This window comes from Meles meles, chromosome X, assembly GCF_922984935.1.
Source record: "Meles meles chromosome X, mMelMel3.1 paternal haplotype, whole genome shotgun sequence".
Lineage (NCBI taxonomy): Eukaryota > Metazoa > Chordata > Mammalia > Carnivora > Mustelidae > Meles > Meles meles.
Window position 1 is genome coordinate 83,554,394 of NC_060087.1, and position 12,904 is coordinate 83,567,297.

At 45.8% G+C, this 12,904-nt stretch overlaps 1 protein-coding gene across 4 annotated transcripts in view; it reads right to left on the reverse strand.

Annotated features, from left to right (window-relative positions):
• Positions 1 to 7: 7 nt before the first annotated feature.
• The window catches only part of BTK (Bruton tyrosine kinase), a 34,159-nt gene continuing 21,262 nt past the window's right edge, over positions 8 to 12,904 (reverse strand). For all 4 annotated transcript variants that reach the window (XM_045995162.1, XM_045995164.1, XM_045995161.1 and 1 more), the window contains exons 6-19: positions 11,503 to 11,631; positions 11,147 to 11,214; positions 10,008 to 10,195; positions 9,528 to 9,590; positions 8,898 to 8,952; positions 8,542 to 8,621; positions 8,249 to 8,376; positions 7,349 to 7,423; positions 6,695 to 6,866; positions 5,959 to 6,175; positions 4,677 to 4,741; positions 3,946 to 4,064; positions 3,259 to 3,416; positions 8 to 1,084 (exon numbers count right to left, since the gene is read on the reverse strand). In XM_045995162.1, coding sequence (XP_045851118.1) covers positions 1,013 to 1,084; positions 3,259 to 3,416; positions 3,946 to 4,064; positions 4,677 to 4,741; positions 5,959 to 6,175; positions 6,695 to 6,866; positions 7,349 to 7,423; positions 8,249 to 8,376; positions 8,542 to 8,621; positions 8,898 to 8,952; positions 9,528 to 9,590; positions 10,008 to 10,195; positions 11,147 to 11,214; positions 11,503 to 11,631 — 1,589 coding nt within the window. In that variant the 3' untranslated portion in view covers positions 8 to 1,012. The remainder of the gene's footprint in view (positions 1,085 to 3,258; positions 3,417 to 3,945; positions 4,065 to 4,676; positions 4,742 to 5,958; positions 6,176 to 6,694; positions 6,867 to 7,348; positions 7,424 to 8,248; positions 8,377 to 8,541; positions 8,622 to 8,897; positions 8,953 to 9,527; positions 9,591 to 10,007; positions 10,196 to 11,146; positions 11,215 to 11,502; positions 11,632 to 12,904) is intronic.

Here is a 12,904-nt window from a genome sequence, read left to right on the forward strand (position 1 = left end):
CGCCTGTGCGCCCGGCTCCCGCCCGCGACGCCGCTGCCGCGCTTCAGGTGAACCCTGAGGCCTCACGGCTTGCAGCCCAGTGCTGCGGTGCTGACAAGTTTTCCGAAGAGAAAGCGAGAAAAGTAAAAAAGGAAGTTGTCTAACGTCACGTGGCCAGTTTCCGCCGGCCCAACAGGCCCGCCCCTGCCCACTTCCAAATTGGCCGGCGCTTTTCGTGTTACGGTGCTGGTTCTGCCTCAGCCCAGACAACTTGGCCCATCTGTTGGCCGTCCTGGGGTCCCAGTTTTCTTTGAGGGTGTTTTCCCTCCTAACGGAGGAGAAAGAGACTCCGACAGAAATTGTCCCCAACTTGCAGGTTCATTCCCGTAATATTACATTTCTGCTGTGTGCCAGGCACTGGTGCTTTGCTTGTGAGTTCGTCTCTGACTCAGAGCAGGGGTTAAATTGCTGAGGATCTTGTGGAGTTCTTAAAGTAGGAATATGCCAAACCAATGCTACACAACAGTTTTCTGGAACACCGAGATAGGGCGCTTGAGGGAGGTTGCATGACTAATGGAGATAGCAAGAAACCCTCATGCTTTCCAGTAATTTTATTTTATCAAAACACCCTCCCCTCCCATTTTTATGAAACCATTTTATTCTTGCCAAATTCTGCCTCCCTCCCCCCAAGCTCTAATGCCTACCCAAAGATCTGTTGGATCCCTTGTCAGGCTATTTACACCCCTCCCTCCCCCAAACTTTGTATCCCAAATTCCGTCTGTCCTGACTCCTGGAAACTGGAAAATTTTCTCTCTGAGGTCAATACCAGGCACAGTAATTCCTTGGCTTTTGCTCAGAAGGCACTATCTCAGAGAATCAAAGAAGAGAGTCATTCCTAGATGTAGAGAGGGGCCTTTGTGTATTCACTGAGAGCACAGAGGCTCCAGGGCCTGTAAGCCTGGGATTTCCTCTGAAGAAGTGAAATTGGGGCTTGTGAAGGAGAGGAATGGAACCAAGAAGCTTATTGGTGAGCTCAGGATTCTTCATCCATGACATCTAGGATGTTGCTCAGAAGAACTTTGAATGTGGGCCGTTCCTCTGCTTTCTAAAACCAAAGAAAAAGCAGTGTGTTACAGTGGGCTAGAATCCAGAATTCAAGGGAAATGCAATGAGTAAGCAGAAATATTTATTAAGTACATACTATATGCCCTGTTGCATACCGTGTCAGTTACACACACACACAAGAAAGAAAAAGGAAGAGAAATAGAAGTGCTCCATGAAGTCCTTGTTCACTTTTCATTTTTAGTAACTGAGGTTATTAATGTGATGATGACAATTTGCAGATTAAACTGACAAACACTGATTAAAAACTGAGGGTGGGGGGCACCAGGGTGGCTCAGCCTTTAAGCATCTGCTTTCCTCCACTCAGATCATGATCCCAGGGTCCTGGGATTGAGCCCCGAGCGGGGAGCCTGCTTCTCCCTCTCATCACTACCCTTGCTTGTGTTCCCTCTCTCGCAGTGTCTCTCTCTGTCAAATAAATAAATAAAACCTAAAAAAAAAAAAAAACTGAGGGCGAATTCATTACACAATTGTACAACAGTGCATGATTATTTTGGATCCTCAAATGAAAAATGGCTACTAAACAAGTTTAAATGTTTGCCAGAACTGAAATCTTGTAAATTTTAAAACACCGTTTTCTCATCCCATAGCCGAAGTTTTGCAGAGGAATTAACATTTCAAGACCATGGGCTGCATCACTGAGCAGGGATCCTGAGCACCTGGGACATTTTATTACCACTGTCTGGCCTCTAGACTGAGGCCCTTAGTGACAGCCATGGTCCATAAGCCCCTGATGTATTTAGTGATTCACAGCATCTTCATGCCAGAAGGGTCTCAATCCATCAGAACCAAAAAGTCATCAGTTTCTTGTTCCTTTGAATCAGTGGCTCTTAAACCTAGCTGAGTATCAGAATTTCCTGGGAAGTTTAATTTTTTTTGTTTTTATTTATTTATTTGACAGACAGAGATCACAAGTAGGCAGAGAGGCAGGCAGAGAGAGAGGGGGAAGCAGACTCCGCACTGAGCAGAGAGCCCAATGCGGGGCTCCATCCCAGGACCCTGGGATCATGACCTGAGCCTAAGGCAGAGGCTTTAACCCACTGAACCACCTAAGCGCCCCTCCTGGGAAGTTTAAAAGGACACTTCTGGGTTCTGCTTCAGACATACCTAACTGGAATCTCTGAGGATAAGGCCCAAGTCATTTGCACTTTTAAGAGTTCCCCAGAGATTCTGATATGCATCCAATTTCAAGAGTATTACTTTAAACAGGCTGTGGAGAAAGGGCCTGTCTGAAACAGTTAAATTAGCAGAGTGAGGATGTCCTAGCTGGGAGGGAGCATAGTCAATCCCCCTTAATCCTGGATGGCACAGGAGAGAGAAAAGGAAATGGTTGTCCCTTTCTCCATGCTTCCTTTGTGATCTCAGTCATTTGCTGAAGGGAAAGGAGCCGCGCTCTGATCCAAGTACCCACTTTTCATCCCACCAAGAGGGCTCCAGATTCACATATGTGCTTGTTGGACACCGTCCTGCCCTGTTTCTAGTGGTGCAGCATTCATTTCCTACTAGGGGTTTCGGTTGCCAAATTAAGGTTGCCAAGGACCTACTGAAAAGTGGAGAAAGCACCTCTGAAAGAACACAAGTTCAGAGCACCAAAACATTTTGGTAATAGTGGGACAGACTCCTTACTTTCAAAATACCACATTTACCCACATACTCCATGATGTACACCATTTTTAAAAAAATGAATAAAATGAATTTTAGTTCCCTTTCAGGACGTTTTTTTTTTTTTAATTCCAGTTAGGACTACAGCCAGAAAAGGTTGGCAGTTAATTAGTAAAGTGGAAGAAAGGTCTAATGGCTTCCAAAGGAATTAACATAAATTTTAATGGCTTTTCTTTTTATGTGTCTATACATTTGCCTGAGTGCCTTTAGCTGCCTGCTTATGCTAGGGGATGTGGCCTCACAACATCCCCTCCCCTAACGCTGAGTTGGTAATGGGGTCTGCTGAGACTACTCTAGTGAGAACTAGATAAGCCTGGGAAAGTCTCTGGCCATCAAAGGAGTGGGGTACAGGCCGGGTGCCAGAATGTGTGTGGTTGTCAGTGTGTCCCCAGCTGCCACACGGCCAGGGAGAGTGGGGACTGGGGGCCTGGCTGGCTAAATGGGAAAGGAGGCTCAAGGAAATAATTTAAGAGGTTCCCCCCCCCAAACACTTACCTCATGCCAGCAGCTGTACATGATGGTATATACCCTTTCTGAAGCTAGATGAGGCCTATAGAGGCGTAGGCCTTGGGTGATGTGTTCAGCGGTTTCACTGTTAGTAAATCTTTCATATGGCATCTTCCCCAGAGAGTAAATTTCCCACATCAAAACCCCTAGAAAAGGAAAAAAAAAATGTACTAAGTCGATTTGCAGTCTCTTTGGGTAGTTGGGATCCTCGTCTTCCTAGATCAACCTCAAATACTAGATTCCGCTGATTCCCCACTCTGAATTTTACATTTCATTCAAACTTCTGCTCTAGTACTGACCACACTGGAGGATAATCAGGGTTGTACTGGACAATTAGCTCCTCTGCAGTGAGACAGCCTCTTATTTGTCTTTGTAACTAACAGGTCTGGCAGAGTCCCTTAGGACATAATCAGTATTCAGAAGCTGTGGAATACTGAATAAATTGTTTGTTCCTCTCAATATATTGTTTAAGTTCTAAGAAAGCAGGGATCATGTCTAGGTTACTCTTTTTATCCTCAGGAACCCCTGTGGTACCTGACAATAGTAAGCACTCCCTAAGGATTAGAAGCAGGAAAACAACACATAATAATCTCTCTGTGTGGTTGCAAAGTGTCAATTTCCCCATTGCATTCTTCTTCCTTTGAGCTGTGTAATCTGTATATATCCTCCACTTACCAAAAGCCCAGATGTCAGATTTGCTGCTGAACTTGCTATACATAAGGACTTCTGGTGGAGACCACCGGACTGGAAATTTGGAGCCTACTGAGCTGGTATATTCATCATCCAGGACATACCTGCAGAGGATTCAGGACTTGTTACTGTTACAATTTTAGAGAGCTTGACATTTACTTACAATTTCTTGGCACAGTGGCAGGAGACACACAAATACATGCCTGCCGGCCCCACTGTCTTTTCCAAATGTTTCTTTTAATGTATTCCTGTTTTCGGATCTGATTTAGCTTTAGATGGACAATATGGTTACAGCAAGGATGACATGAAGTAAGATCTATTGGGTACTCCCTTCCTCTTCTCTGTCCCCCTCTCTGTTTTACCCTTCTTTCTATTCTGCCATTGCCAACGGGAATGAGACTGCTTAGGAAAGAAGGAGGCACAGGTGGGGGGGGTGCTGGTAAAGACAACAGGATTAACAGATCAAGGTAAGATATTGGGGAATATTCGCTTGAAAAAGAGGGAGGGAGAAAGGCAAGGAGAGGGATATTACAATAAACCAAGAGGAGGAAAGAAGTGACTTAAAGAATTCAGAGAAAGAGAAGAGAAAGAGGGTGAAAAAGACTAGAATGAGGGAGCAACCAGAAAGGGAGAGGATACAAAACAATAATGCTGTCTCATGTATGTACTGTGCTATTTTTCCTCTTAGAGGGAAAGACGAAAAAAGGCACACCCACCTGGAGAGGCCGAAGTCAGATACTTTAACAACTCCTTGATCATTTACCAAACAGTTTCGAGCCGCCTGTAGTAACAATAGGTAGCAGTGAGACTCTGTCCCTGGCACATGGGTTAAAGGCACAAAACTCCTGCCCACTGGGGAATGAAGCCAGGGAAGCCTCATTTCTTTCAGCTCAAGAGACCTTTTCCCACCCAACAGGAGTCAGGTGATACCACTGAGAAACTCTGATGTGTTGCCACTACATCTAAAGCAACCTGCTGTCTAGACAGAAGTAAAGCACCAGAGCGCACGCAGAATGATTTCGTTCACACTGATGATTCTCCAACACCCCATCCTCTACTGAATTGCTGAGAGAATGAGGGAGAACCAAATGCAGGTGTGTTTTGTTTGCTTTTCTGCCTGTGGGACTAAGACAATTTGAGCCTTGGTCTGGCTGAAATAAACAGGGCCACAAAATTCTGATGCCTCTAGAGGCCAGGTGGGCAAAGTGGTAGAGGGACTAGGGGTGGGTAGATTGCAGGAAAATGCAGAGCACACCATTGGGTCTGTAGGAGAAGCTGCTCCTGGGCTCCAGGCGACTGTTAGCGTGGCCTATGAGAATGAGTCTGGTGTTTCAAGATGGCCAAGACTGTCAAGAGAAGCTGGAAATTCAGGTTTGTTTTTTTTTTTTTTAAGATTTTATTTATTTATTTGACAGAGAGAGATCACAAGTAGGCAGAGAGGCAGGCAGAGAGAGAGAGGAGGAAGCAGGCTCCCCGCGGAGCAGAGAGCCCAATGCGGGGCTCGATCCCAGGACCCTGAGATCATGACCTGAGCCGAAGGCAGCGGCTTAATCCACTGAGCCACCCAGGCGCCCCAATTCAGGTTTTTTAAATGTGTTTTTTAAGTGTTTGCTAGCTAATAAAAGAAAAAAAAACCAAAAAACGAAAACAAATGACTCTGATGTAACCAAACAATGGCTCTGTGCCAGGAGCAGCCCCGCTGAGAGGTGGGGTTGCCCTTCTGTCCTGGGTGGGGGACCCCACCATTTCCTTGTTGCCGTCGGGGGCTGGGCACGAGTGATGGCTCCCACTCCCACCATGGCGCGACTTGTAGTGTTGAGGCTGGAGATGCTTCACTGGCTGACCACTGGGGCACAGGCTCACCTAAGTCATAATGTTTTCTAGATAAAACTGAGATGATGATCCCGGCCACCCTCCTCATCCAGGTATGATATCTTTTCCACTGTTACTTCCACCCCCTCAGTCCTTGATCTCAGGCCAGTCCTTTTGAGGTCCTACCAGGTCTCGGTGAAGGAATTGCTTTGACTCCAGGTATTCCATGGCTTCACAGACATCCTTGCACATCTCCAGCAGCTGCTGAGTCTGGAAGCGGTTGCGCATTTCCCTCAGGTAGTTCAGGAGGCAGCCATTGGCCATGTACTCAGTGATGATGAAGATGGGGCGCTGTTTGGTGCAGACGCCATACAACTGAACCAGCTTCTCATGGGAAAGATTCCTATGGGAGAGGCAACGACCCAGTCCTCCCTTTCTGGCTCTCCATACTAATGAGAAAGGGGCTGGAGAGGAAAGGGCCTGGTCCGGAAGTAGAGCATCAGATAAGGGACCATGATAACAAGTCGAGAGTCCTCCTTCCCACCCTAAACCCCAAAAGTGCCTAATATGTGAGGGCCGGGCAGGGATACAGAGCCCAAACAGAACAGAAAATAAGCCCAGGGCTAACTGAACACTAAGGCTAGTCAGAATCTGTCTTCTCTTTGAAAGTCTCACTTTTAAACACTTATCACCAAATGCTACTGAGCTAGTACACACCCAATTCCGACACTGTTATCGCCAATATAGAAGACAAAGAAATGGTTACCTTAGCAGTTAGTACTTCTGCCAATCAAAGATTGACCTCAGGCCCTGGCCCCAAATCTCTCTCACTCCAAGTCACCTTAAGCCACGGTGGAAACTGTTCCGGTAATTCCTAGACTCCAGCAACTGGATTGAGGGTTGAGTTTGGGCTGTAACTCACATCATGACTTTGGCTTCTTCAATGAACTCATCCTCGGACATGGAGCCTTCTTTGATCATCTTGATGGCCACGTCGTACTGGCCTCTCCATTTCCCATACTTCACTACCCCAAACTGTCCAGTCCCCAGCTCCTTCAAGAAGGTCAGGTCCTTTGGATCAATTTCCCATGATCCTATAACAACAAAGCCTCGATATGATTTTTGGGGGAATTGTGTATGTATAATTCCTATAATAGATAAGAATCCCTACTAGGGGTAGAAATAGGCAGGCAGTAAAAGGGAAATGCTCAGGAGTACTAATCTATCTTTGCTCAGGTAAATCTCAGGGACAGGGTGGTTACTGGTTGGAGGGATTGGAATTTTAGGTGCCAGGCAGCCATAAAGGAAGGAGAAACTGGATAACCTCTTAAAAGCCCTTTATGATTATTTTTTTAATCACACAATTAAAAAATAATCCCTTCATGAATCGATGTGTTTGCAGTGCCTGTAGGAGCCACCAGAGGGAGAAAAATTGTTAAATAACTTGCTTGGCTCTGCCCTAATCTTCCTCGAGGCAGCTAGTGCAGAGCAGTGTGCTGCAAGGTCTGCTTGGGTCTGCCCAAGGTAGTCCTTGTCACTGGCCCATCCACCCTACCCTAGAGAAATAAGCAGTTACCGTAGCCCAGGCCTGCAGTGGAAGGTGCATTCTTGTTTTGTTGAGACACTGGATATTTGAGCCTAGATATGAGCCCTGAAACATACAGAGGAGACGGTCATGTTGCTGGTGCAGTGTAGGAAACGGGATGCTGCACACACCCTCACATAAAGCCTCGCACTTCTGACAGTCATCCTTCTGGTACATTGTGAATCCCAGGAGATCTCCATGAACCCAAATGTTTCTGGAAACTTCTCCTCTCACAAAAGAATTTTCAGAAGAGAAAAAAAAGAGAGAGAAAATACTCATTGACGTACACTCCTCAACTAAATATATCCCCACCTCCCAGCCCAGGCTTAGTTCACATCTAGCTTCTGCTTTTGTTACTGAAAAGCATCATAAGGACCCCCTAAAATGACAGTCTTGACACTGCCTTGCGTGGAGGTAGCAGAAAGCAGCAAGTCTTCCTAATGAAGTTTATCCCATGTCTTCATGTCCTCACCAATCTCCAGGTTTTTAAATGTCTACCCTACTTAGAAACTGTCTTTGGGTATTTTCTAATCTGTGTTCTCTGAGGGCAAGGACCTTGACTGATAATTTCACTGTGTTCTCCTCCGGTACCAAGAACATTGCTGTGTATACAGTAGGAGCTCAATGAGTACTTGCTGATTTTTTAATTACCAGGATCTTCTATGTCTTTCCTTAGCACTGAGCATCAGTCACCAAATAAGTCACTCACTACTTGCTGTAAAGTCATTCTTTGACTTCCTCTTTACTTGATCTTGACCTGGCATCCTACGCGTTTTCTTTCACCAAATTTGCACTGCCCTGTGAGGCTTTTTCTTCCCCTCACCGCCTTGCCTGGAATTGCCTTTCCTGGTTCTTGTCACATGCTTCTTCTCTGGTGCCTCTGATACTCACCGGCAGAGTTATGCTGATGGTAGTTGATGAGCTCAGGTATGGTGCTGAAAAGGTGCTTCTCTGCCAGGTAATACTGGCTCTGAGGTGTGGAACACACAACATAATGGCGGATCACCCCTTGAGGGTCCCTGAAGAAGTGGAGGCTAGGTCAGTGACTTGGGAGCAAGGGTCAGCAGGACCCAAGAAGTAAAGTGAAATGAATTTTGCGTGTAAGGGGCAGAGACCATAGGAGGGGCACACCATGAAAACACCTCTGTCCTTTGTCCCCAGGGCCTTGACACAGTAACACTCACCCTGTTGATTTAGCAAACACAGACACAGTATATTTTCCAGCTTTGCTGGAGTCTCTGACAATGAAACCTCCTTCTTTCCCCTGAAAAACAAAAAAGAAGTCGACTTTAAGGAGGAAGTGGCACTCACACCTGCATTCTGCCTGCCCGAACTTGAGAGAAAAATTGAAGACTGAATTTTACTACTGAGTGCTGTGTTTGAGCAGCAACATCACTGCTTTTGATAGTGAAAAGTCTAATTGAGACCACCACCCCCCATAATATGACAGTCTTGACACTGCCTTGCCTTGAGGGGACAGAGAGCAGCAAGCCCTCACTTCTGCAAGGAGAATGCTGTTTGCCTGTGGTCACACCCTTACCTCTTGCTTTAGCAGTTGTTCAGCTTGACTCCGGGTCATGTGTTTGGAATACCACCTGTAAAGGGAGAATGTTTCAGTGGCTCTTCAGTGGTCATGGCATTAGCTGCTTAGAGGTTAGAGCGCCTTCCACAGTTCATCTATGCCAGTGGTTAAATCCAGATCACTCAACTCCTACTTATGGAGTGCCTATCATGTGCATAGCACCCTGTATCCCTTTCCCAGAGCCTGGCTGGAAATGAAGAGTAGAGGACAAAAGGCAGGTGGCAGAGGGATGCAGGGATGAGATCAGGGACAGGGCACCCAAGGACAATCCATTTCCACAATTCAGGAGAAGGGGCAGTGACAGAAGGTTGACATTTTCACCCTTTCAAATGCTTCCTATCCAGCCGTCAAGTCCTTTTCCTTGGTTCTTCTGGCTTTGGGGGGAGGGCATGAAGGGCATGATGACCCCTCCAGCTGTTTGGAGTGAGGGTAAGACATAGCTACTAACTTAGGATGGTGGCATCATTTGACCCAGTTGATACTGACTTTAATAAGTATCTTGAAATAATGTATTGTAAGTATAAACATGTATACACTGTATTCAGTTCCTCTGGGAAGACTGTGCGCTGGGCACATAAGCATACTCACTCATACATTTCTATGGAGTCTTCTGCTTCGGTGACATAGTTACTAGGGATGTAGCCTTCCTGCCTGAAGAGGAGACAATGTGATAGATCACCCAGCACTTCCCATCCTTGCGGGGGGTGGGGGGAGACAGATTCATATGCACCCCATATCTCTGAGCTCAGAACCAATCTCAAATGGAGATCTATAAGCCACTCCTCACCCTCAAAGAGGACCATGCCACTGATGCATGGCTAGGCCAGTGAAGTGTGTAGTTTCTGCACATGTGGCACTGATTATATGTGCATGACAACCTATGGCCCAGACCCTATAGGCTTAGAGATGTGACCACAAGCAGAGCACTCTGGGAAGGATTTGGCAGGACAGCATATTCCCTTTGGGGTGGAAAGAACAACTACTGACTGGGATACCGCGTAGGGGAATTAAGCTGCAAGCTTCTGCATACATGTGGAGAGGGTTCCAGAAGAGCTGGAGTGGACTCACCCATTTTTATCCCGTGCTCGCCACCAGGGTAAGTTGCTCTCCTCCAGGATAAAATACTCATCACCCTTTCGTAGCTGTAGGTCATTTGCATTCATCGGCATGTAATCATAAAGGGCTACAACCTTTTTCAGCTCACTTGTAGAGACAGGTGTTGCTGTTGGCTCAGGGGGCAGTGGCTTTTTCAAGATCTGTGTAGTTGGGGGGAAAAGTAGGAGTGTTTGGCTAAATATCAAGCACCAAGCACCCACCTCTTCTCCCACAACTCTCTAGCTTACTTGAAATACCAGTCTAACCTAAATCAGGCATAAACAAAAAAGGTTTATTCAGCATTCATTCAACAATGATTCTCAAGTATCTGAGCTGGGCTCTCAGCCTCGAGTGCACGTTGGAATCATTTGGAGAGTGGTTAGCAATCCTGGGCAGTTTCCTATACCAATCACGTCAAAATCTCAGGGGCAGGGCCCGGGCATCAGTATTTTTAAACTTCCTGGACAAAAACCACGAACAGCCACGATCAAGAAAGCTTGGCACTAAATTAGTACATGGATCTGTTAAGTGGCCCTGAATCTTGGTTTCCTTGTTTGTAAAATGAGCATAATAACTCCTACCCTGCTAACTTACAAAATGTGAAAGTGCTTTTTAGACTTCAAAAAGTAACCAAAAAACCAACTTTTAAAATAATATATTAGTGGTAGGATCAAGTATTGGGTATATGGGTGTTTACTGTTAAATTCTTACAACTTTGTTTGAAAAATATTTTTTATTTAAAAAACCAGGCTTTGTTTTGTTTTAAACAGGTGATTGGATTAAATTGTTGCCAAGAACTTCCTAACAGCCCCCTCTCTCACCACTGAAGAGTGGTAAGATTTGTCCTATTCAGGACAAATCCCATGTCTCCACATGAACATCAATTAACACCACCAAGTCCCATGGGAGTTCTAAGACTGGTGTGTTTTCAGAGTGTGACTGCAAGATTCCTTTTTTAATTTAAATTTTATTTTTTAAAGTGATCTCTATACCCAACGTGGGACTTGAACTCACAACCTCAAGATCAAGAGTCACACGCTCTACTGACTGAGTCAGCCAGGCACCAGTGTAAGTTTCTATTTAAGCAGTAACAGCATACTTTCCCTGTATACCTGGTCCTCCTCAGGCGTGGGAGGAAGGGGCTTTTTTGTCTTTCTGTGCGAACTCCCGGGTTTTAAGCCTGCAAAGTAAGAAACCAGTATTGATATAGAATGCATCTTAGGAAAGGGCCCAGGGACAGGTTTGCTCAGGGACTTAGCTTTTGTACACAGTGCCTTTAAGACAGTTTGGAGAAGTCTGAGGGGGTACAGACTTGTGCCAAGTCACATGGTTTGGAGAGCAGAGCGCCAGTGGTATTTGGGCTCCAACTAATCCCCTTCCCCAGGCCCCTTTGTGCATTGGCCAACCCTTTAAAGAGTGATGGATAGAATCCAAAGAGGCAGAAATTTATCTTGATCAGATCTCTTACTTCCATTCCGGTTCTCCAGAATTTGGCAGCCCATCGCATTTTTGGCGGTCTGAGAGCAGCAGAGATACTGCCCATCTATCCAGAAGCAAGGGTGGTATTTCTGTACCAGATCGCTATTGTACCGGATTACTTTAAGAGGGAGAAAAGAGAGAAAGAGATCACATCTGACGTTCTGAAGAATCCACCATTTGCATGTTTTCCTCTTTGACAAAGGGTAGTGGTGAGCTTCGAACAACTGCCCCTTCCTCCCCCACCCTGAAGGAAAGCAGACAACAAACCAGTTAGCTCACATCCCTGGCTCTGGAAAGTTCGCGTGCAGTTCTCTGCAGTGGGCTGTCATGATGACTGTCTCCTGACTACTGAGATAAGAATATCTGATGTCTCCAGAGCCCAAGAGAAACACACACACACACAGAATCTGTTTTCCCAGTAACCATTTCAATCCTCTCATAAGGCAAAGTGTTGATGAAGGTGTTCTTTTCCAGATACAGGAAGCAATGTGCCCAAGCCAAACTCTTACTCCAGTTCTCAGCATACCAGTGTCCCAGCTACCTGAGTGATCTTTTATTTTATTTAAGATTTTATTTATTTATTTGACAGACAGAGACAGGGAACACAAGAAGGGGGAGCAGCAGGCAGAGGGAGAAGCAGGCTCCCAGCTGAGCAGGGAACCAGACACAGGACTCTATCCCAGGACTCCGGGATCATGACCAGCGCCCAAGGCAGATGCTTAACCAACTGAGCCACGCAGGCGTCCCCTAAGTGATCTTTTAGAGATATTTGCTTTAGTGAGAATGTCTGCATCAGGCTTTTGGTGTTCAGAGAATAGTCAACAGAATGGAACTCAGGAGCAAATGAAGTGATTCTTCCTGGTTCCATTCTTCCTAGGGCCACTGAGGTGGCCTGAGCTCATTGTGGGAGACAAACACAGCACCTCCATTTCCTTCACAGAGTCATGAGGCTCAAAAGAGGCCCCAGAAGCCAAAGTACTTTGTAAAGAATACAATGGTTTGCAGATAGGAGGAATTGGCATCACTCTTTTTAATACTGTGTTATCTCTAGGATCTTAGCATGAAGTCAATTAGACAAGTCCTCCTGGGATCATGTTGTCAGATAACAGAGAAGCAAAGACAACTGAAATAATTGACAACAGCTAGCATGAGGGCAAAAGGACCTCAAATGGTCTAAGAAAACGCACATTTGAGGGGCGCCTGGGTGGCTCAATTGCTTAAGCATCTGCCTTCGTCTCAGGTCATGATCCCAGGGTCCTGGGGTTGGGCTCCCTGCTCAGAAGTTAGAGCTTCTCCCTCTCTCCCTGTCCCTCCCTGCCATGTTCTTTCTCTCTTTCAAATAAAAAAATCTTAAAAAAATACAACATGTACATTTGAGGACCTACACATTT